The sequence below is a fragment of the Oncorhynchus masou genome, chromosome 31 (genome assembly GCF_036934945.1).
Source record: "Oncorhynchus masou masou isolate Uvic2021 chromosome 31, UVic_Omas_1.1, whole genome shotgun sequence".
NCBI classification, from domain to species: Eukaryota; Metazoa; Chordata; class Actinopteri; order Salmoniformes; family Salmonidae; genus Oncorhynchus; species Oncorhynchus masou.
The window spans coordinates 66,500,514-66,525,370 of NC_088242.1; the positions used below are offsets into that span (position 1 = coordinate 66,500,514).

The 24,857-nt window shown below is 48.7% G+C and overlaps 1 protein-coding gene across 2 annotated transcripts; it reads right to left on the reverse strand.

Moving 5' to 3' along the window:
- Nucleotides 1-1,478: 1,478 nt before the first annotated feature.
- LOC135524290 (lysine-specific demethylase RSBN1L-like) lies at nucleotides 1,479-24,857 on the reverse strand. 2 transcript variants are annotated; one of them, XM_064951705.1, is made up of 8 exons: nucleotides 24,353-24,857; nucleotides 23,955-24,098; nucleotides 23,053-23,735; nucleotides 13,643-13,780; nucleotides 11,655-11,797; nucleotides 11,250-11,417; nucleotides 9,918-10,026; nucleotides 1,479-4,940 (listed from the first exon to the last, which is right to left on the reverse strand). In XM_064951705.1, the coding sequence occupies exons 1-8, from the start codon at nucleotides 24,819-24,821 to the stop codon at nucleotides 3,222-3,224; spliced, it is 3,573 nt and encodes a 1,190-aa protein (XP_064807777.1). In that variant the 5' UTR covers nucleotides 24,822-24,857; the 3' UTR covers nucleotides 1,479-3,221. The 2 variants fall into 2 exon arrangements, with proteins under 2 accessions (XP_064807777.1, XP_064807778.1); XM_064951706.1 differs by lacking the exon at nucleotides 23,955-24,098.

Below are 24,857 nucleotides of genomic sequence, written 5' to 3' on the forward strand. Positions count from 1 at the left end.
CCTGTGGAATGTTTCCGACACCTTGACGTCGGGGGGTTGTGCCGTGGCGGAGATCTTTGTGGGCGATACTCGGCCTTGTCTCAGTAAGTTGGTGGTTGAAGATATCCCTCTAGTGGGGCTGTGCTTTGGCAAAGTGGGTGGAGTTATATCCTTCCTGTTTGGCCCTGTCCGGGGGTGTCATCGGATGGGGCCACAATGTCTCCTGACCCCTCCTGTCTCAACCTCCAGTATTTATGCTGTAGTAGTTTACATGTCGGGGGGCTAGGGTCAGTTTGTTATATCTGGAGTACTTCTCCTGTCCTATCCAGTGTCCTGTGTGAATTTAAGTATGCTCTCTTTCTTTCTCTCTCTCTCTGAGGACCTGAGCTCTAGGACCATGCCTCAGGACTACTGGGCATGATGACTCCTTGCTGTCCCCAGTCCACCTGGCTGTGCTGCTGCTCCAGTTTCAACTGTTCTGCCTGTGATTAATATTATTTGACCATGCTGGTCATTTATGAACATTTGAACATCTTGGCCATGTTCTGTTATAATCTCCACCCGGCACAGCCAGAAGAGGACTGGCCACCCCACATAGCCTGGTTCCTCTCTAGGTTTCTTCCTAGGTTTTGGCCTTTCTCTGGAGTTTTACCTAGCCACCGTGCTTCTACACCTGCATTGCTTGCTGTTTGGGGTTTGAGGCTGGGTTTCTGTACAGCACTTTAAGATATCAGCTGATGTACGAAGGGCTATATAAATAAACTTGATTTGCAGAATCCATGCTCCAAAGTATTCGGGCTGTTCTGGAGAAAAAGGGGGGTCCGACCGAGTACGATAAGGGTGTACCTAATAAACTGGCCACAGTGTACATCATTGTCCGTCAAAAGTACATCTCAAGTCAACTATTATCGGAAGAGTTTGTCTGTCAAAAGACTGTTTTTTTGTCAGAGAATCATCATCTGTTGTCATTCATCCAGGACCTATTGAAAAAGCATCATCTCCATCCAAAATTCTCAGACACAAAATGCCATTGTGTCAGCAGCCTTACACCTATCAGATCAGGTTTCCTGAGATCTGTAGACACTGAAGGGGATTTGGGATATTCCCGGTCATGGCTTTGTCTGTAGGGCCCATGGTATGGGTTGAGAGTTCCACTTAAAATGTATATACTCATATGGCAGTAGCACTATGGATGATTCTGTAAAGAAATGTGTGGTGTGCCTGGTATTGTCCCGAGTGATAGACATGCATTATGTAAATCAAATGTAACTACATTATTTGGATGATTGGTGGTTGTCAGTGTGTGCGATCGGAGTTGGGGTCAATTCAGTTTAACTAAGGGATCGATTCAATCTTTATTCAGTACAATTTAAATGTAATTTGCGATTGAGCCGACATATGCAGTGTTCACTGTGAATACTGTTTTCTAACATTGCCTTTAAATATCAATCGCGCTGAACCACCGCCATACAGATTGAATGAGCACAATGAAGAGACCATTGTAATATTAGGAACCTTTTATTGAAAGGTTCTGGTCAGAGTATAAATCACACTACCAAGTCTTAATCTCAGAAGATCAAAGGCATTTACAACAGAGTTTCTCACATACATCTGAAATAAAAACAGACTGAAAATGATATAAATAAGTTCTATGGAAAATAAAACTCAGCTTACAAAAAATATATGCATTTATGTATACATTTTCTCACATCAGTACAAGTACATCTATACTGTACAGATTCGGTAAGTATCATTTACAGCCCTGTGTTGAATCATACAAGACTGATCCAAAAATAGCCCCTAGCTCTGAGCCCTTCAGTGTTGGCAAACCTGAAGTGCCTGGATAGGTATAAGCAATATAGTAGAAGCTCCCCAGAGCATAGAGGAAGGCTAGTTCTACATTCCAAATAGAGCCCTATCCCTATTAACCACTTCAGTATAGTCTAGTGTAGACTTCAAGGGTTTGGGGTTAGAAGTCGATTTGTAATTGAGCCTAGATGGGGAAACATATTGCCTACATACAACTAACCAGTCCCTTCAGATCTGCAAACTTTAAAGAGGGAAAGGCTAGAAGGCCAAGGAGCCGTTTTGGGACTGAGCCATTGGGTACCTAGAATAGGTGCCTGAAGAACATAGTGTAGCTAAGTAGTGCACAGGCACTAACGCACGGGTCACAACGCTTTTCATAGAAAGAACCTACGTAGATTCACTAACAAACGTGAAGTGAGCTACTTAGCGTACATTCCTTCTTCAGCCCTCTTCAGAAGCTATGAAATGCATCCTTCCTCAGAGAGTGCACTACGTGGTGTAACACCTGGGTTTGTCACACATTCAGGCAGTTAACCCACCGTCATTGAAAATAAGAATTTGTTCTTAACTGACTTGCCTAGTAAAATAAAGGTTAAAAAAAATCAGAGGCTAACTACCGTAGCGCCTATAGACGATAGTATCTTGTGGCCAAGGCAGTTGTAAGAACCCTGACGCTCGTTCTGAACGTTAAAATGAGTCGCTTGCGGTATGGTTTTGGAAATATAAGGAACGCATCTTTTCATATTAGCAACAAAATAATAATTTTTAAAAGGCTAAATTACTACACACCTAAATATGATGAGGGTTCCCACACAGCCATATTTCCATGTTACTTCACTTGTTTATGGAAAACAAACGGAAGATATAGGCGTACCTGTGCTAATTAGTTATGTAAATGGTAAACAGACTCCAAAAACGCGTTGTTACTGAAGAATACTGTCGGCTGTAGCTGTTAACACTAGTTAAACAGTCTACAGTAAGCGTATATTTTCCATTTGTGAAATTCTTTTGATATGAAAGTAGATGAATTTATGTTTCTTGAACCGTACCGTAGTTGAGAATCAATTCACATTTAGCTTGAGTATTTGGCTGTTTTGGTTGCCAGCCAGTTGGCCTTTACACAGAACATGTAAGGTCCTTGGACTATAAGGATAAACTTTAGGCTCCTTTAGTCCATTGTTGGACTAGGTTTTACCCTCCAACTGTATTAGACCAGTAATTACTTCAAGGAATGGAGAAAGAAAGAAAGGATGCATTTCAAAGTTCCAAACAGGGCCTTACTGTAAGTTGTAGCCTGATCCCAGATCTGTATATGCCTTAGCCAATTCAACTCCTCTGTGTATGTACTATGGCATGTCAATTATAGTATTGCTGAAGCAGCAACAGATCTTGGAGAAGGCTAAGTAAGTTGTACAATAGAGAGAACTACACGTTCATAATAAAAAGTCTTTATGCTGTGGATGTGTGGTGTGTGGTTTCAGGGGGTGTTTTAACGAGTGCTGCGGCCTCGTGTCCTGGAGAGGAACTGCAGGTTTGGTGTGTGTCGTGTCCTTTACTTTTGGTCCTTTAGAGGGCGCTAGTGTCCGACTCTCAGACTTGGAGCGAGCGCCTCGACACTCGTCACTGTGGTGAGACCTGTCTGCCAGGGAGATGGGCAGGGCTTGGAGTGCATCCATAGGCTTAAAGAGGTCAAAGGTTACGAGTGTCCGTGGGGGTTTGTGGTACGAGGGGGGGCAGCTAGGGGCAGGGTGAGGTTTCTTCCTCTCGTCCTTATGGTTGATCTCTCGATCTCTCTTTCCTTCCTTCACATGAGAGGGTGTGGGTCTAGGAGAGAGAACCTTCCCATCCTCCTCTCTCCCTGGATTGGGGTGTGTGGATGGGTTACCCTCTTTCCCCTCTCTATACCCATTTCTGTCCTTCTTTCCATGAGAGGGTTTGTGTCTGTGTGTGCTGCTCTCTCTGCCCTCCTCTCTCTCTAGCCGTGTGTGAGACTGTATCTGTGCACCATTACCACCTCTGTCCCTGTCTCGTTCCTTCTTGATTTGAGGCTGTGTCTTTGAGGCAGTGTCTGTCTCCCTCACTCCCTTCTCCCTCTGGGTGTGTTGGGGTTGATGTGTGTGTTTCCTCTCCTCATCCTCCTTTTTCCTAATGGGTGGAGATATCTCTGTTTGTGTGGTGATTTCCATAACACTCTCATCTTTCCCCTTCTCTTTCTCCTTCACTCTATCCTTCTCCTTATCTTTCCCTCTTTCCCTGTCCTTATCTTTCACCTTCACCTTCTTCTCTTTCCCCCGCTCCTCCTTCTCTTTCCCCTGTTCCTTCTTCTCCTTCTCCCTCTCCACTTTCTCCAAATCTTTCCCCTTCCCTTTGTCCTTCTCTTTCTTGACTTGTGGAGGTGTTTGTGTGGCTGTGCTACAATCTATTACCCTCTGCCTTTCATTCTGGACTTGTGGAGGTGTCTTCTGATGTCTTTCTTCCTCGTCCCTCTCTATGCCAGCCTGCTGTGATGCCTTTGAGAGTTCACTTTCTTTTCCATCTCCCTCCATCAGCACTTGTGGTGGCATCTGTGTGGGTGTAGTGCCATCTCTTGCTCTTTTTCTCACCCTCTCTTCCATCTTGTGATGGTCATCATCCTCCTTTCTTTTCTTGATTTCCAGTAGTGTTTCTGTGACTGCGTTTCCTTTCCCTCTCTCCTCCTTGACTAAAGGGAATGCCAGTGTAGCTGTACAGCCTCCTCTCTCTGCTCCCTCCTCCCGTGTGTCTTCTTCCTCCTTGCAAACTGACGGCGGCTCCTGTACGGGCGTCCTTGCCCCTGCCTCCTCAGTCTTTATGTGCGTCTGTGGCTGTGTAGGAGTGTCCTCTTTCACTCCCTCCTCCTCACTTTCCTCTGTTTCTTCCGCTTCCTCTATGACTTGACTTGTTGCCTGTGTAGAAGTACAGCTCTCCTCCTCTTCCTCCCTCTCTTGGTCCAGGTGGTATTGTCTGAGGCGGATGTGCCAGGCCAGGCTGCAGACAGCAGACACAGTCTTGAACTGGTGCACCACTCCCCTGGGGATGAAGTAGATGTCGTCATGGTAGAGCTGGATACGGGCGTAGCGGATGCCCTCTCTCCTCAGCTGGTTCAGCTTGGCATCATCTATCCACTGCACACACTAAATGGAGGGAGAGTGAGTGTGAGAGTGGGAGGGAGGGAGAGTGTGAGTGTGAGAGTGGGAGGGAGGGAGAGTGTGAGAGTGGGAGGGAGGGAGAGTGGGAGAGTGGGAGGGAGGGAGGGGGTGAGAGAGGGAGGGAGGGAGTGAGAGGGGAGGGAGGGAGTGAGAGTGGGAGGGAGGGAGTGGAGAGTGGGAGTGAGTGGGAGGGAGGGAGGGAGGGTGAGTGGGAGGGAGGAGAGTGGGAGGGAGGGAGGGAGTGGGAGAGTGGGAGGGAGGGGGAGGGAGGAGAGTGGGAGGGAGTGAGAGTGGGAGGGAGGGGAGGGAGGAGGGAGGGAGGGAGGGAGGGAGGGAGGGAGGGAGAGTGGGAGGGAGGGAGGGTGGGTGGGAGGGAGAGTGGGAGGGAGGGAGAGTGGGAGGGAGGGAGAGGGAGGGAGGGAGGGAGAGTGGGAGGGAGGGAGGGAGGGAGGGAGGGTGGGAGGGAGGGAGGGGGTGGGTGGGAGGGTGGGAGGGAGGGGGTGGGAGGGAGAGTGGGTGGGAGGGAGAGTGGGTGGGAGGGAGAGTGGGAGGGAGAGTGGGAGGGGGAGAGTGGGAGGGAGGGTGGGTGGGTGGGAGGGAGGGTGGGTGGGTGGGAGAGTGGGAGGGAGGGAGAGTGGGTGGGTGGAAGGGAGAGTGGGTGGGTGGAAGGGAGAGTGGGTGGGTGGAAGGGAGAGTGGGTGGGTGGAAGGGAGAGTGGGTGGGTGGAAGGGAGAGTGGGAGGGTGGGAGAGAGTGTGGGAGGGTGGGAGAGAGAGTGAGAGGGTGGGAGAGAGAGTGAGAGGGTGGGAGAGAGAGTGAGAGGGTGGGAGAGAGAGAGGAGGGAGAGGGTGGGAGAGTGGGTGGGAGGGAGGGAGAGTGGGTGGGAGGGAGAGGGGTGGGTGGGAGGGAGTGGGTGGGTGGGAGGGAGTGAGTGGGTGGGGAGAGTGTGAGTGAGTGGGTGGGAGAGTGAGTGAGTGGGTGGGAGAGTGAGTGAGTGGGTGGGAGAGTGAGTGAGTGGGTGGGAGAGTGAGTGAGTGGGTGGGTGGGTGGGAGAGTGAGTGGGTGGGAGAGTGAGTGGGTGGGAGAGTGGTGGGTGGGAGAGTGGTGGGTGGGAGAGTGAGTGAGTGGGTGGGAGTGGGTGGGTGGGAGAGTGAGTGAGTGGGTGGGAGGGAGAGTGAGTGGTGAGTGGGTGGGAGTGTGAGTGGGTGGGTGGGAGTGGGGGTGGGTGGGTGGGTGGGAGAGTGAGTGGGTGGGAGAGTGAGTGGGTGGGAGTGAGGGGTGGGAGGGAGAGTGGGAGTGAGTGGTGTGAGTGGGTGGGAGGGAAGTGAGTGAGTGGGTGGAGGGAGAGTGAGTGGGAGGGGTGGGAGAGTGAGTGAGTGGGTGGGTGGGAGGAGAGTGGGGGTGGGTGGGTGGGAGGGAGAGTGAGGGGAGGGAGAGTGAGTGGGAGGGAGAGTGTGGGAGTGGGTGGGTGGGTGGGAGGGAGAGTGAGAGGGAGGGAGAGTGAGAGGGAGGGAGAGTGAGTGGGAGGGAGAGTGAGTGGGAGGGAGAGTGTGGGAGGGAGGGGGTGGGGAGGGAGGGAGGGAGGGAGGGAGGGAGGGAGGGAGGGAGGGAGGGGAGGGAGGGAGGGGGAGGGAGAGTGAGTGGAGTGAGTGAGTGGTGGGTGGGTGGGTGGGAGAGTGAGTGAGTGGGTGGGTGGGTGGGAGGGAGTGAGTGAGTGAGTGAGTGGGTGGGAGGGAGAGTGAGTGAGTGGGAGGGAGAGTGAGTGGGAGGGAGAGTGGGTGGGAGGGAGAGGGGTGGGAGGAGGAGAGTGGGTGGGTGGGAGAGTGAGTGAGTGGGTGGGAGGTGAGTGAGTGGGTGGGAGAGTGAGTGAGTGGGTGGGAGGTGAGAGTGGGTGGGAGAGTGGGTGGGGTGGGAGGGAGTGTGAGTGGGTGGGTGGAGGGAGAGTGGGAGGGTGGAAGGGAGAGTGGGAGGGTGGGAGGGTGGGAGAGAGAGTGGGAGGGTGGGAGAGAGAGTGGGAGGGTGGGAGAGTGGAGGGTGGGAGAGTGGGAGGGTGGGAGAGTGAGAGGGTGGGAGGGAGGAGAGGGTGGGAGAGTGAGAGGGAGGGAGAGTGGGGGTGGGAGAGTGGGGAGGGAGGGAGGGGAGAGTGAGTGGGTGGGTGGGAGAGGGGGTGGGAGGGAGGTGAGTGGGAGGGAGGGAGTGAGTGGGAGGGGGAGGGAGTGTGGGAGGGAGGGGGAGGGGAGGAGGGAGGGAGGGAGTGAGTGGGTGGGGAGTGTGGTGGGTGGGTGGGTGGGTGGGAGAGTGAGTGGTGGGTGGGAGGGGAGTGGTGAGTGGTGGTGAGGGTGGTGGTGGTGGGAGGTGAGTGAGTGAGTGGGAGAGTGGGAGGGAGAGTGAGTGGGAGGGAGAGTGGGTGGGAGGGAGTGAGTGAGTGGGTGGGAGAGTGAGTGAGTGGGTGGGAGAGTGAGTGAGTGGGTGGGAGAGTGAGTGAGGGGTGGGAGGGAGTGGGTGGGTGGGAAGGGAGAGTGGGTGGGTGGGTGGAAGGGAGAGTGGGAGGGTGGGAGAGAGAGTGGGAGGGTGGGAGAGAGAGTGGGAGGGTGGGAGAGAGTGGGAGGGTGGGAGAGAGAGTGAGAGGGTGGGAGAGAGAGTGAGAGGGTGGGAGAGAGAGTGAGAGGGTGGGAGAGTGAGAGGGTGGGAGAGTGAGAGGGTGGGAGGTGAGAGGGTGGGAGAGTGGGGTGGGAGAGTGAGAGGGTGGGAGAGAGAGTGAGAGGGTGGGAGAGTGGGTGGGAGGGAGAGTGGGTGGGAGGGAGAGTGGGTGGGAGGGAGAGTGGGTGGGAGGGAGGGAGAGAGTGGGTGGGTGGGAGAGTGAGTGAGTGGGTGGGAGAGTGAGTGAGTGGGTGGGAGGGAGTGTGAGTGGGTGGGTGGGAGTGTGAGTGGGTGGGTGGGTGAGTGGGTGGGTGGGTGGGAGTGTGAGTGGGTGGGTGGGTGGGAGGGAGAGTGAGTGGGAGAGTGAGTGAGTGAGTGGGTGGGAGGGAGGGAAAGTGAGTGAGTGGGTGGGAGAGTGAGTGAGTGGGTGGGAGAGTGAGTGAGTGGGTGGGAGGGAGAGTGAGTGAGTGGGTGGGTGGGTGGGAGGGAGAGTGAGAGTGGGTGGGTGGGTGAGTGGGTGGGTGGGTGGGAGGGAGAGTGAGTGAGTGGGGGTGGGTGGGAGGGAGAGTGAGGGAGAGTGAGGGAGAGTGAGGGAGAGTGGGAGGGAGGGAGAGTGAGGGAGAGTGGGAGGGAGGGAGAGTGGGAGGGAGGGAGGGGAGAGTGGGGAGGGAGGGGGGAGAGTGGGAGGGAGGGAGGGAGAGTGGGTGGGTGGGTGGGTGAGTGGGTGGGAGAGTGGGTGGGTGGGTGGGTGAGTGGGTGGGAGAGTGAGTGGGTGGGAGTGGAGTGGGTGGGAGAGTGAGTGGGTGGGAGAGTGAGGGGTGGGAGAGTGAGTGGGTGGGAGAGTGAGTGGGTGGGAGAGTGGTGGGTGGGAGAGGAGTGGGTGGGAGAGTGGTGGGTGGGAGAGTGAGTGGGTGGGAGAGTGAGTGGGTGGGAGAGTGAGTGGGTGGGAGAGTGGGTGGGTGGGAGAGTGGGTGGGTGGGGAGAGTGGGTGGGTGGGAGAGTGGGTGGGTGGGAGAGTGGGTGGGTGGGAGAGTGGGTGGGTGGGAGTGGGTGGGTGGGAGAGTGGGTGGGTGGGAGAGTGGGTGGGTGGGAGAGTGGGGGTGGGAGAGTGGGTGGGAGAGTGGGTGGGTGGGAGAGTGGGTGGGTGGGAGAGTGGGTGGGAGAGTGGGTGGGTGGGAGAGTGGGTGGGTGGGAGAGTGGGAGAGTGGGTGGAAGGGAGAGTGGGAGAGTGGGTGGGTGGGAGAGTGGGTGGGTGGGAGAGTGGGTGGGTGGGAGAGTGGGTGGGTGGGAGAGTGGGTGGAAGAGAGAGTGAGTGGGTGGGTGGGAGAGAGAGAGTGGGTGGGTGGGAGAGAGAGTGAGTGGGTGGGTGGGAGAGAGAGTGGGTGGGTGGGAGAGAGGGTGGGAGAGAGAGTGGGTGGGTGAGTGGGTGAGTGGGTGGGAGAGTGAGTGGGTGGGAGAGTGAGTGGGTGGGAGAGTGAGTGGGTGGGAGAGTGAGTGGGTGGGTGAGTGAGTGGGTGGGAGAGTGAGTGGGTGGGAGAGTGAGTGGGTGGGAGAGTGAGTGGGTGGGAGAGTGAGTGGGTGGGAGGGAGTGGGTGGGAGAGTGAGTGGGGGTGGGAGAGTGAGTGGGTGGGAGAGTGGGTGGGTGGGAGAGTGGGTGGGTGGGTGAGTGAGTGGGTGGGAGAGTGAGTGGGTGGGAGAGTGGGGGTGGGAGAGTGAGTGGGTGGGAGAGTGAGTGAGAGTGAGTGGGTGGGAGAGTGAGTGGGTGGGTGGGTGGGAGAGTGAGTGGGTGGGTGGGGAGAGTGAGTGGGTGGGTGGGTGGGAGGGAGAGTGGGGGTGGGAGGGAGAGTGGGTGGGAGGGAGAGTGGGTGGGTGGGTGGGAGAGTGGGTGGGTGGGTGGGTGGGAGAGTGAGTGGGGGGTGGGAGGGAGTGGGTGGGTGGGAGGGAGTGAGGGGGGGTGGGAGGGAGTGGGTGGGTGGGAGGTGAGGGGGTGGGAGGGAGAGGGGGGTGGGAGGGAGAGTGAGGGGTGGGAGGGAGAGGGGTGGGAGGGGAGAGGGGTGGGAGGGAGAGGGGTGGGTGGGAGAGGGGTGGGGGAGAGGGGGTGGAGGGAGAGGGGGTGGGAGGGGTGGGAGGGAGGGTGGGGGGTGGGAGAGTGGGTGGGGGGGTGGGAGAGTGGGTGGGGGGGTGGGAGAGTGGGAGGGAGCAAAAAAGGAGGAGTGAAAGGGGCAGTAGAGGAGATGACTTTGTAGGTTAAAGCCACCATTGACACACAATCACAATAATCTGTTCTAATGATCCATGGAGAATCCATTGATCTTAGAAGTACCTGTGTGAGGGGTGGTTCGTACAGGTCTAGCTGGAGCCTCTGGACCACTTCAGGGAAATCTCCAGCGTGGAAACACACCACGTCTTTGGTAATCCTGGCAGGAGCATCACTACAGGGACAGTCAAGGGGAGAGAGACACTGTCAGCAAGAGGAGCTCAGGTGTGTACAGATATGGAAGGGCTGTGTGTGTGTGTACTAGATAAGGGTACAAAGGTCACTCATTTCAAGGACAGCTTTTTCCATCTACGTAACATTGCAAAAATCAGAAACTTTCTGTCCAAAAATGACGCAGAAAAATTAATCCATGCTTTTGTCACTTCTAGGTTAGACTACTGCAATGCTCTACTTTCCGGCTACCCGGATAAAGCACTAAATAAACTTCAGTTAGTGCTAAATACGGCTGCTAGAATCCTGACTAGAACCAAAAAATTTGATCATATTACTCCAGTGCTAGCCTCTCTACACTGGCTTCCTGTCAAAGCAAGGGCTGATTTTCAAGGTTTCAAACCTACAAAGCATTACATGGGCTTGCTCCTACCTATCTCTCTGATTTGGTCCTGCCGTACATACCTACACGTACGCTACGGTCACAAGACACAGGCCTCCTAATTGTCCCTAGAATTTCTAAGCAAACAGCTGGAGGCAGGGCTTACTCCTATAGAGCTCCATTTTTATGGAACGGTCTGCCTACCCATGTCAGAGACGCAAACTCGGTCTCAACCTTTAAGTCTTTACTGAAGACTCATCTCTTCAGTGGGTCATATGATTGAGTGTAGTCTGGCCCAGGAGTGGGAAGGTGAACGGAAAGGCTCTGGAGCAACGAACCGCTCTTGCTGTCTCTGCCTGGCCGGTTCCCCTCTTTCCACTGGGATTCTCTGCCTCTAACCCTATTACAGGGACTGAGTCACTGGCTTACTGGGGCTCTCTCATGCCGTCCCTGGAAGGGGTGTGTCAACTGAGTGGGTTGATTCACTGATGTGGTCATCCTGTCTGGGTTGGTGCTGACCGTGCTGCTGCTCCAGTTTCAACTGTTCTGCCTTATTATTATTCAACCATGCTGGTCATTTATGAACATTTGAACATCTTGGCCATGTTCTGTTATAATCTCCACCCGGCACAGCCAGGAGAGGACTGGCCAACCCACATAACCTGGTTCCTCTCTAGGTTTCTTCCAAGGTTTTGGCCTTTCTAGGGAGTTTTTCCTAGCCACCGTGCTTCTACATCTGCATTGCTTGCTGTTTGGGGTTTTAGGCTGGGTTTCAGTACATCACTTTGAGATATCAGCTGATGTACGAAGGGCTATATAAAAAAAAATGATTTGTGTGTACCCACCCCTCTCCACAGCGCACAGCCTTGAGCACCCCTACGGCGGCGGTGGTCTGTCTCTCGAAGCCCTGTCCGATGTGGTCGGCGTGGGCTCTGGTCCGGTCCTCAAATAGCATCTCCCTGGGCTCGCTGGCCCGCGGCAGGTACTGCAGGTTCTTGATCTCATTGGTTGACCTGGAACAGGGGGAAATGTAAATTGACCTTAAAAGTAGTAACAAAATGCCAAAGGATGTGGCATAAGGATAACAAATCCAAAGATACCTCGGACTACTTCATTGTTGTCAGCTATTAATGTCATGTTGGTGGCTTGCTGCCATGCCTTGGTTCTTGTCCCTACCAAGCCTAGACGTAAACGCAATCTTTTCACTATGGTGGTCAAACAACCATGCCAAACAAAACAACGCAACACACCTCTTTCTCTTGTAGGGGGACTTGGGCATGTCAGCCACGGGGATCATCTGTTCCCCTGGTCTGACCCACATGATGGGCCCATCATCACTCTCTGTGGGACTCCGCAGGCGCAGGCTGGAGAACGTGCCCCAGGGCAGGGTACGCTGGGACCACACACACAGTTACACATCACCTAATTTACTTTGATATATTTACAGTACCAGTCAAAGGTTTGGACACACCTACTCATTCAAGGGGTTTTCTTTATTTTTACTATTTATAAGTTGTAGAATAATTGTGAAGACATCAAAACTATGAAATAAAACATATGGAATCATGTGGTAACCAAAAAAAGTGTTAAACCAATAAAAATATATTTTAGTAGCCACCCTTTGCCTTGATGACAGCTTTGCACACTCTTGGCATTCTCTCAACCAGCTTCATGAAGTAGTCACCTGGAATGCATTTCAAAGAAACACAAGCAATGGACATTAGACCGGTGGAAACCTGTCCTTTGGTCTGATGAGTCCAAATTTGAGATTTTTGGTTCCAACTGCCATGTCTTTGTGTGACACAGAGTAGGTGAACGGATTATCTCCACATGTGTGGTTCCCACTGTGAAGCATGGAGGAGGTGTGATGGTGTGGGGTTGTTTGCTGGTGACACTCAGTGATTGATTTAGAATTCAAGGCAGCATGGCTACCACAGCATTCTGCCGCGATACGCCATCCCATCTGGTTTGCGCTTAGTGGGACTGCAGTTTGCTTTTCAACAAGACAATGACCCCAAACACACCTCCAGGCTGTGTAAGGACTATTTGACCAAGAAGGAGAGTGATGGAGTGCTGCATCAGATGACCTGGCCTCCACAATCACCTGACCTCAACCCAATTGAGATGTGTTGGACCGCAGAGTGAAGGAAAAGCAGCCAACAAGTGCTCAGCATATGTGGGACGGTTGAAAAGGAATTTCAGGTGAAGCTGGTTGAGATAATGCCAAGAGTGTGCAAAAAAAGCTGTCATCAAGGCAAAGGGTGGCTACTTTGACTTTAAATCTAAATATATTTGGATTTTTTAAACACTTTTTTGGTTACTAAATGATTCAATGTGTGTTATTTCATAGTTTTGATGTCTTCACTATTATTCTACAATGTAGAAAATAGTAAAAAATAAATGAGTAGGTGTGTCCAAACTTTTGACTTTTGACTGATTTTCATAGTCTTAAAAATCACCGCAAAAGAACTGGTCAACAGAAACAAAACAGATCTCTGAAAACTTCAAAATATTTTACATTCAATTATAGCGCTGTCATAGCAGAAAAACTTATCTAAACAAATCCCAATTGTTGGAAATGACACGGGAATACTGATGGGAGACGCCATCCTTCCGTAGCCTATTTGAAGCTTGCAAGTCACATGCTATAGCCTAGCTTTAGTCTAAATCAATGTTGATCAAAACAGTTAAATAGGCTAGATTGTAATGTTGCTCAGTAAAATAGGCATATAAAATATTAGGTTACAGACAAAAGTGAACTATTCACTGCTCTCATTCTGGCACACGATGATCATCACAAATAATTGAATCTTACTCAAATATTTGATCAACAGAAATAAGGAAACATTTCTGAAAACCTCATGTTCTCCATCTCACTATAAGGGATGTTATTATGAAAATACTAAGCTGGAGACTACAGATCAATTATTTTAGATACAACTGAAAATACACGTTAAAGTTCACTGCCAGACAAGTCAAAACCATTTCGCTGTCTTGCACTGCAAAAAAGCTGCATTTAAAAACTATATATTTCGGATCCATTGGTAGGATACAAGCCGACCAAATTTGGATCTTATTCTCTCTCAGGTGTGACATGTTTTGGGTCGTATCTGGTCCACCTCAGATCCAAATCGGACATAGATTATTTATTTTTTTATTACCGGATCCTGTCGGGGAGGAATTTAACAGATCAAATTCGGAAGTTTGGGATCCGAGAAGACCTATACTCTACACCCACCTCAAGGAAGGGCGATTCCTCCAGCATGTTTATGAACTCGGGAAAGTAGTCTCCCACCTCCTCGTCCACAGCCCCCACCAGGCTGACCTGCCGCATGGCCCCCGCACGGTACGTCCCCTGGGAGTAGGTACGCTTCACCTGGGGACAGACACAGAATGGGTGAATGGACAGATACAGTGGGGCAAGAAAGTATTTAGTCAGCCACCAATTGTGCAAGTTCTCCCACTTAAAAAGATGAGGCCTGTAATTTTCATCATAGGTACACTTCAATTATGACAGACAAAACGAGAGAGAAAAATCCAGAAAATCATATTGTAGGATTTTTAATGAATTTATTTGCATATTATGGTGGAAAATACGTATTTGGTCAATAAACTTTTGTTATCTCAATACTTTGTTATATACCCTTTGTTGGCAATGACAGAGGTCAAACGTTTTCTGTAAGTCTTCACAAGGTTTTCACACACTGTTGCTGGTATTTTGGCCCATTCCTCCATGCAGATCTCCTCTAGAGCAGTGATGTTTTGGGACTGTTGTGGGCAACACGGACTTTCAACTCACTCCAAAGATTTTCTATGGGGTTGAGATCTCGAGACTAGTCCCTTTGCAGAAAAACAGCCCCAAAGCATGATGTTTCCACCCCCATGCTTCACGGTAGGTATGGTGTTCTTTGGATGCAACTCACCATTCTTTGTCCTCCAAACATGACGAGTTGAGTTTTTACCAAAATGTTCTATTTTGGTTTCATCTGACCATATGACATTCTCCCAATCTTCTTCTGGATCATCCAAATGCTCTCTAACAAACTTCAGACGGGCCTGGACATGTACTGGCTTAAGCAGGGGGACACGTCTGGCACTGCAGGATTTGAGTCCCTGGTGGCGTAGTGTGTTACTGATGGTAGGCTTTGTTACTTTGGTCCCAGCTCTCTGCAGGTCATTCACTAGGTCCCCCCGTGTGGTTCTGGGATTTTTGCTCACCGTTCTTGTGATAATTTTGTCCCCACTGGGTGAGATCTTGTGTGGAGCCCCAGATCGAGGGAGATTGTCAGTGGTCTTGTATGTCTTCCATTTCCTAATAATTGCTCCCACAGTTGATTTCTTCAAACCAAGCTGCTTACCTATTGCAGATTCAGTCTTCCCAGCCTGGTGCAGGTCTACAATTTTGTTTCTGGTGTCCTTTGACAGCTCTTTGGTCTTGGCCATAGTGGAGTTTGGAGTGTGACTGTTTGAGGTTGTGGACAGGTGGTGTCTGTTATACTGATAACAAGTTCAAACAGGTGCCATTAATACAGGTAACGAGTGGAGGACAGAGGAGCCTCTTAAAGAAGAAGTTACAGGTCTGTGAGAGACAGAAATCTTGCTTGTTTGTAGGTGACCAAATACTTATTTTCCACCATAATTTGCAAATAAATTCATTAAAAATCCTAATGTGATTTTCTGGATTTTTCCCCCTCATTTTGTCTGTCATAGTTGAAGTGAACCTATGATGAAAATTACAGGCCTCTCTCATCCTTTTAAGTGGGAGAACTTGTACAATTGGTGGCTGACTAAATCATTTTTTTGCCCCACTGTAAGTGCTCTGGAAGTAGGAGTCAAGAGAGACACTAGCATCAGATACACAGCTGCTGAAATAGTAAATAAGGCTAGAAAGACATCTACCAACAGACAGAAGATTAACATTCAACAAACTCCGCTCTTCAACTTTTCTTTTACCATGCAAATTTCGGGTCAGTAAAAATAACAACTGAGGTTGAGAAATGTCACTGTAATTTTGACAACACAGTTTAACCTAAATACAAGCACTCGGCTGATTCATCATCATCTTCCCATCATGCAGAAATGGACTGTTAACACCGTAACATCATATCGCAAGACAAGCTGACTATCCATCAAGAATCCATTAATGTCAGCAACATCTAGCTGTAGCAGGTGTCTCTCTCATGGCCCAATACACACAGCTACTCATGGTAACAGAAGCTCACTAATAACCATTCAACACCCTGCAGTGTTTGTTCACATGATGGAATCAAGTCGAGTAGTAAGTGACTGCCTTTCATTTTCAGCATCGCTGAATGTTCAACCACGTGACATCTCAGAGAGAGCAGTAGACCTTTCAAGCTATCTGCAGAGAGGAAGGAAACAGGGTTGCTAGGATACAGGAGTAAGAGTCCCTGGTCGGGGGGAAATATAAATGCAGATTCTGAACGGAAACAAACACTCGGAGAAGAATCAAGGAGTCACACTAGCAGGACCTAGTGCAGAGTTAAGAAGTCACGCATCGCCTAGCTGTCACAAACATAGGAGGGAAGAGAATGAGCTGATTGGGTCATCCTTGAGGTGTTCCATCTCCAATCATGTATTTAATATGCATCTAGTGAGGACCCCTGACAACAGTGAGTCGAGGAAATTTCTGGTTTTGACAACCAATTATATCGCCGTCTACAACCAAGAGGTAACCAAGAATTGCACCTGCCAACCAATCCGAGACGCCAGCGCAATCAAGACGTTACCAAGAATTGACCAATGACAATAGAGCTATGTAAGTGTCCGGAACTAGAAGAGGAGTGCCTCTCCTCTGTCTCTAACAAACATTTCATCCAACAGTAAAGTTAAAACGTTCTCGGCTTATATTATCTTTTCTGAAATCAGAAGTTGTCTGCTGTTTTCAATTGGAACATCTATCACTAGCAGGTACGATCATCACGAGTACAGTTGGCTAAAAACTTAGCTAGCTAGCTACAGTAGTTTTAGGACTATCCAAAACTTTGGTGAATTCACCTTCTGACATCCAGTGGAACAGCCACTTTACAATAGTGCATCTAAGTCATTAAGTAGAAGGATTACTTATCCTATCCTAGGTATTCCTTGAAGAGGTGGGGTTTCAGGTGTCTCCGGAAGGTGGTGATTGACTCCGCTGTCCTGGCGTCGTGAGGGAGTTTGTTCCACCATTGGGGGGCCAGAGCAGCGAACAGTTTTGACTGGGCTGAGCGGGAACTGTAGCGAGCTGCATGTTTTGACAGGTTGTCAAAATATTTTGTCTTTTCATGTCAGCCCCAATATTTCCATACTAGGCTGAAATCCTAGTGTGATTTTATAGCAGGCCTAAGTTTTGTTGCCCAGCTAGTTAAAGTCAGATAGCTTTAAATTACTTAAATGAATAATGTGGCTAGCTAGATGTTGACATTGAATAAACATGCACTTGCTTATGCTTGTGTGTGTTATAATGTGCTGAGAGAGTTGAGATGTTAGGTAAAGGTTAGACACTGTTCATTTAAAATATTCCATCTACACACCCAATTTGCTCACTGTGATTACTTTTTACATCTTATACTCATCAATAAACCCCCCCCCCCCCCTTATTTCCATAGCAAGTTGTCAGATGGGAGCCTTGTCCTGAAAGACACCAGCTTCTACAGATGCACGACTGAGAAGATCCTATCTGGCTGCATCACCGCCTGTAAAAGCAGTTGCCCCGTCCCCAGGAAGATCACCAAGGACTTCAGCCACGGCCTGTTCTCTTGGCTTCTGTCTGGCAGACGGTACCGGAGCATCTACCACCAGGCCATAAGACTTAAAAAGCCTGGCTGTCCACCTGCATAATCTGCTGTTCACCTGCACCGTAAGAGACAGTTTCCACTGACTCTGTGACAGTATTGCTTCCGACAAAGCATTGCTACCTACCGCTCCACTAAAGTCACAGCACTTGCCCACGCACATCACTGCTGATTTTATTTATATGTACTGCTCACTTCATCTACTTGTTGACATAGCACATTTCACAGTACATACCATTACTACTAGGTTTTACTACTACTTTTATACCTTTTAATAGCAGTTTACCACTTGCCTTATTGTGTTCTTTGTTTTTGACATTTCACTGCACTGTTGAGAGGTAGTCCAACAATGAACTAAAGGAGCCTAAAGTTTTTTCCTTATAGTCCAAGGACCTTACATGTTCTGTGTAAAGGCCAACTGGCTGGCAGCCAAAACAGCCAAATACTCCAGCTAAATGTGAATCGATTCTCAACTACGATACGGTTCTAGAAACATAAATCCCTCTACTTTCATATCACATCAAAATACACACTGTTTTGACCAGTTTTAACACAGTTGTCACTGACAGTATTTTTCCAGTGACAACACGTTTGTGGCATCCGTCTTCTGTTCTCTCTCTCACACACACACACACACACACACACACACACACACACACACACACACACACACACCTCAAAGACGTAGATAGCTAATTACCACAGGTCGTCGTCTCTGCCTTCCGTAAACACGTGCTCTGACATGGTGACATGGCCGTGTAGTAACTCTAACCCCCATACAGAAGACGCCCTGGTCCAATAACTTGTAATGTAATGGAATTGAGAGTCATTAATTATCAAGGGCTATGTTGACAGGTAGCTTGCAAGTCAGCATTTCATTCCACTGTTTACACTAAGGTATCCTGTGTATATCACAAACAACTTGGATTTGACTTCATTATATTTTTGACAGTAAGGATGCTTGCCATTTCAGGAGACACAGTTCAAAAAGAGTGATGCAAAAACCAAAAGCTGCCAATTACTTTCAAGGAGTACCTGGAGGTCCCCACCCCACCATCCAGTCCACACCTCTACCTGCATCAGGCCTCCGCTCCTGTACAGGCTACTCCACTCAGACACGAGACGTATGTGGCAAGGATTACAATGGGGAAACCAGCCACGCCATAGATACCAACATCTTGGTCCCGGACAAGCTAAACAACTTCAGGTGCTTTGAGGATAACACAGTGCCACCGACGTCACTCCAGAGGACTGTGGGCTCTCGTTCTTCATGGCCGATGTAAGACATTTCAGCGCTTTAACCCTCGCAAGGCTGCTGGCCCAGACGGCATCCCGAACCACGTCCTCAAAGCATGCGCAGACAAGCTGGCTGGATTGTTTACAGACATACACTACTGGTCAAAAGTTTGGACACATCTACCAATTCAAGGGTGTTTCTTTATTTTTACTATTTCCTACAGAATAATAGTGAAGACATCAAAACTATGAAATAACACATATGGAATGATGTAAGAACCAAAAAAAGTGTTAAACATATCTAAATACATTTTATATTTTAAATTCTTCAAATAGCCACCTTTTGCCTTGACAGCTTTGTACACTCGTGGCATTCTCTCAACCATCTTCATCTGGAATGCTTTTCCAACAGTCTTGAAGGAGTTCCCACATATGCTGAGCACTTGTTGGCTGCTTTTCCTAAACTCTGCGGTCCGACTCATCCCAAACCATCTCAATTTGGTTGAGGTCAGGTGATTGTGGAGGCCAGGTCATCTGATGCAGCACTCCATCACTCTCCTTCTTGGTCAAATAGCCCTTACACAGCCTGGAGGTGTGTTGGGTCATTGTCCTGTCAAAAAACAAATGACAATCCCACTAAGACCAAACCAGTTGGGATAGCGTATCGCTGCAAAATGCTGTGGTAGCAATGCTGGTTAAGTGTGCCTTGAATTCTAAATAAATTACAGACAGTGTCACCAGCAAAGCATCCCCACAACATAACACCTCCTCCATGCTTTACAGTGGGAAGTACAAATGCGGAGATCATCCGTTCACCCACAACGGTTCCACAAATAAACTTTTAACAAGGCACACCTGTTAATTGAAATGCATTCCAGGTGACTACCTTGAAGCTGGTTGAAAGAATGCAACGAGTGTGCAAAGCTGTCATCAAGGCAAAGGGTGGCTATTTGAAGAATCTTAAATATAAATATATTTGGATTTGTTTAACACTTTTTTGGTTACTACACGATTCCATATGTGTTACTTCATAGTTTTGATGTCTTCACAATTATTCTACAATGTAGAAAATAGTAAATAAAAATAAACTTTGAATGTGTTCTAAAACTTTTGACTGGTAGTGCATTCAATCACTCCCTATTCCAGTCTGCTGTCCCCACTTGCTTAAAGATATCCACCATTACTTTCTTTGGTACAGGAACAAAGGTAACTGAACTAAATGACTATCACCCCATAGCACTCACTTCTGTCACCATGAGGTTCTTTGAGAGGCTAGTTAAGGATCATATCGCCTCCACCCTACCCGACACCTTAGACCTATTTCCATTTCCATACCGCCCCAATATATCCACAGACGATGCAATCGCCATCGCACTGCCCGATCTCATCTGGACAAGAGGAATAACTACGTATGTAGGAACGCTGTTCATTGACTACAGCGCAGCCTTCAACATTATAGTACCCTCCAAGCTCATCATTAAACTTGGGGCCCTGGGTCTGAAACCCGCTTTGTCCAACTGGGTTCTGGACTTCCTGACGGGCTGCCCCCAGGTGGGGAAGATAGGCAACAACACATCCACTACGCTGATCCTCAGGGGCCCCACAAGTGAGCGTGCTCAGCCCCCTCCTGTAGTCCCTGTTCACTCATGACCGTGTGGCCAATCATGCCTCTAACTCAATCATCAAATTTGCAATGACAGTAGTAGGCCTGATTACCAACAATGAGACAGCACACAGGGAGGTGGTGAGGGCCCTGACGGAGTGGCGCCAGGAAAATAACCTCTCCCTCAATGTCAACAAAAGCTGATCGTTGACTTCAGGAGACAGCAGGGGAGCACGCCCCCACCCACATTGACGGGGATACAGTGGAGAGGGTGAAAAGCTTCAAGTTCCTCGGCGTACACATTGACAACCTGAAATGGTCTATCCACACAGCGCCTCTTCAACCTCAGGAGGCTGAAAAAAATTTAGCTTGGCCCCTAACACAGAACCCAAACCGCCTGCGCCATCGTGCATACATTTATGTGTCACCCTACACCAAACGCTATCACAACACGCAGGTTAAAATATGAAAAACTCTGAACCAATGACATTAATTTGGGAACAGATCGAAAAGCATTAAACATGTATGGCACTTTAGCTAGTTAGCTTGCACTTGCTCGCTAATTTGTCCTGGGGTATAAACATTGTGTTGTTATTTTACCTGAAATGCACAAGGTCCTCTACTCTGACAATTAATCCACACATAAAACAGCCAACCGAATCGTTTCTAGTCATCTCTCTTCCTTCCAGGCTTTTTCATCTTTGAACATATATGGTGATCGGCACCTAAACTTTCATAGTATTACCACGACGACCAGCAAAACAGTTCGTCTTTCAATCACCCACGTGAGTATAACCAATGAGGAGATGGCACGTGGGTACCTGCTTTTATAAACCAATGAGGAGATGGGAGAGGCAGGACTTGCAGCGCGATCTGCGTCAGAAATATAAAGGAGTTCTATTTTAACCCTTGGCATCGCAGACACTCATTGGCGCGAGCGAGCAGTGTGGGTGCAATAATTGAATAACATTGATATCCAAATGTATTTTGCGACGTGTCCGGTCTGGTCAGCATGTAAGACTCTCACAAACTTTTATAGATGCACCCTTGAGAGCATCCTGTCAGGCTGTATCACCTCCCGGTACTGTAACGGCACCGCACCCGCAGGGCTCTCCAGAGGGTGGTGCGGTCTGTCCAACGCATCACCGGTGGTACACTGCCTCCCCTCCAGGACACAGACAGCCCCCGATACCACAGGAAGGCCAAAAAGATCATCAAGGACATCAACCACCCGAGCCACGGCCTGTTCACCCCGCTATCATCCAGAAGGCGAGATCAGCACATGTGCATCAAAGCTGGGACCGAGACTGAAAAACAGCTTCTATATCAAGGGCAGCAGACTGTTAAATAGCCATCGCTAGCTGGCTACCACCCGGTTACTCAGCCCTGCTCCTTAGAGGCTGCTGCCCTATACACATAAAACATGGAATCACTGGTCACTTTAATAATGTTTACATACCGTTTTACTCATTTCATATGTATATACTGTAGTCTAGTCAATGCAATTCTATTAAACTATTACTATTACAGTATATATATATACTAAATATTCCATCCACATACTGTCCATACATCCCATTACACACATATACTCCGGACCCAGACATTGCTTGTTCTAATATTTATATATTTTTTAATTCCATTTTGTTACTTTTAGATGTGTCTATTGCTGTGTATTGTTAGAAACTACAGCACTGTTGGAGCTAGGAACCCAAGCATTTAGCTACACCTGCAATAACATCTGCTAAATATGTGTATGTGACCAATACAAACTCCCTCAATACAAACTCCCTCACGACGCCAGGACAGCGGAGTCAATCACCACCTTCCGGAGACACCTGAAACCCCACCTTCTTCAAGGAATACCTAGGATAGGATAAGTAATCCTTCTCACCCCCCCCCTTAATGATTTAGATGCACTATTGTAAAGTGGCTGTTCCACTGGATGTCAGAAGGTGAATTCACCAATTTGTAAGTCGCTCTGGATAAGAGCGTCTGCTAAATGACTTAAATGTAAATGTACAATGTGATTTGATGTATTAGTCAGCGTTCTCCCCTTCATCTTAATTCACTCTGTGCACAAAAGCCCTTAGCTAAATGCTCCGACTGCATTTTGATCAATTCATATTAGCCTTTAAATGTTCCATTTTATAAACAATTTAATTTTCCTGCATGTGTGATATGTACACTGATTTCAAACAAATAAAGTATATTTGTCACTCATGTCTTCATCCAATTCTGTGTTTTTAATTACTTCCTTGATTTACAATCAAAACAACTTAGCTAACATTGTGTTTGTGATGTGAACATGATCTTAAATGTATAGATTAAGCCCTTTATCTTAATTGGGATAAACAAGATTAACATCAGGAGTCCCATAGGGCGGTGCACAATTGGCCCAGCGCCGTCCAGGTTAGGGAGGGTTTGGCCAGGTTAGGCAATCATTGTAAAATAATAATTTGTTATTAACTGACTTGCCTCGTTAAATAAAGGTTAAATAAAAAAATAAAAACACATTTACCCTTCAACAAGTTTGAATCCTGACGGGTTTTCATATTAAAAAGAGACATTTACAGGGTAAGAGGAGCGAGGATTGTCTGAAGAAGCCCAATGCTTTCCTACTGTAAGGAAAAGAAAGCATAAAAAACAATTCTAGGGTAAATACAGCCGCCGGGTTGGTGTCATTGAGTATGTTCACTTTTGGTAGAAAATGCCCCTTGAATTCGCTACAATTATTAATTCTTTCAAACCCTCATCCAGGCAATAATCTAACAACATATGGAGCGTCAAAGATTCACCAACGACTTTTGAGCAAAGATAACAAAGCCTAAATGTAAACAAAATGGGTATGGCCCAGATGGAGAGGCTAGTCCCGTGAAGACGCCGGGCTACAACAACCACATGCACTTCAAAGTCACACATACACAACATCGGCACCAGTGTGTGGAAGTGACTGGTACTGATGTGGTGATTATACCAGCATCATAAAACATTCTCTCTCATCCATCCACTGACCTGAGTGTGGAAGTTGGTCATGGTGGTGGTCTCGATATCCTTCTTCCCCAGCACCTCCATCTTGACGGGTGCGTTGGGGAACTTGTACGAGAAGTAGTCCAGGAAATCTGGTAGGTAGGAGGCCGCTCCATGGATGATGCCCATGACGTAATGGGCGGCGTCAGCTTGGTCCTCGCTGAATGACAGGGTGACAAACTCCTGGGCGAAGCGCTGCATCTCGGTCGGTGAGAGACAGGCCAGCTGCTGGGTGTAGGCGTGGGCCACCAAGGCTCCTCCGTTGGCCTGCTGTTCCACGTGGATCAGACTGCCAAACTCCAGCACCGCCATGCCGAGGGACGGGGCACTGTGGAGGGGGGAGCCATAGCCCAACCTCTCCCTGACCATGGAGGCTGTGGAGGTGGACACAGAAGCACTAGTGGTGATGCTGGAAGAATCCTGATGGGGACTTGGGAAGGTTTGGAAGAAACTGTTATTGCTGCTGTTGTTACTTCTGTCTGGTGTGTTGAGCAGGTCAGGCAGGTCCACAGATACACCCGAACACACAGTCTGGCTGGAGCGGTGGTACATCTTGGGCCGGCTGCGTCTTTCCCTCTCGCAGTCTTTGTGCTTCTTTTTCTTCTTCTTCTTTAACTTTTTCAAGAGGAGCTCGTCCTCAGAGTTGAATTTTGGCTTTTCTGTTGAGTCTGCATGGAAGAGAAGACGTGTAAACCAACAGGTGTAAATAAGATGTGCATACATCTTGAAGGCACTAGTCCTGGTAAATGGCCTAGCTACTTCACAGCTTTAGACTAAATGTATTATGAGAGGGAAACTAAAACAGTGTGAACACCTCTGACATGGGAATGACAAAACATGGCATCAATCTCCAAGCAATCACCACGAAGAGCTTCTCTCACCCATACCTTTCAGTGGCATTTTCACCTTGCCATTCTCCCTCGCAACATCATTCACAACCATCCCTGGGTGGTTCGTCTTCTCCCTGTCCCTCTCCTTATCAGTATCCTTCTCCCTTTTCTTCTCTCTTTCCTCATCTTTGCCAGTATGATCTTAAAATTTGAAATGTAATACAGATTATGTAGTAACAAATATATTGATAATGATCAATCAACACGTCATTCATGTTTAACTTCTCAAGTGTAGGCCTATCAGTCAGTAGTATTATTAACAGCTGGGCCTAGTGGCATTATGTAGGCCTACTGTACAGTGGCACTGTAACTAATGTTACAATCAGCTGGCCTTAGTAATTTAAAACCTAGTTTCCATGACTTTTAACATGAAATCCGTTATTCAGAAGACTGACCTCGTAACATCTTTACATCACCATTCTCCGTCTTTGTATGGCAACTCGGAAGGCTCACTTTCTCCAGGAGTGAGCTCTGCATTTTAGTGCTCTTCTCTTTTTCCTTGTGACGTTTCTCCTTCGGTTTCTTCACTTTCGAAGGAGACGCGAGAAAGTTGCTGATCTTGAAGATCTTTCGTGCGGGAGCTGGCGAGGTGGAGTTGCTCGGCTTGGCCGGGCCGAAACTCCATTTCGCTGGGCTTCCATAACTCTGCTTCCCGTTGTGTTTTTCCCCTGCGCACACTACGTCCCCGTTCAATTTCTTTTGCTTCAAGCTCTTCTCCTCAATTCTGACTTTCTTGGGCGGTGGGGGGAAGACATCGTTGGAAGACTGTGGTCGACTCTCAGGTGGTATTTTGGGTACCAAGGGTTTTGGGGGATTTATTTTGCCATTAGCTGCGAAATGCATGGATCCTACGGACTCAGCCATCTTGAAAGTTTCTATTTTTTACGCTCATACGTAACT

Coding starts and splice junctions, on each gene's coding strand:
- LOC135524290 (XM_064951705.1), bottom strand. CDS start 24,821: ATGGCTGAGTCCGTAGGATCCATGCATTTCGCAGCTAATGGCAAAATA. Junction 11,418..11,654: donor TCCCCCTACAAGAGAAAGAG/GTGTGTTGCGTT, acceptor CCCCTGTTCCAG/GTCAACCAATGAGATCAAGA. Junction 4,941..9,917: donor ACGAACCACCCCTCACACAG/GTACTTCTAAGA, acceptor CCCTCCATTTAG/TGTGTGCAGTGGATAGATGA.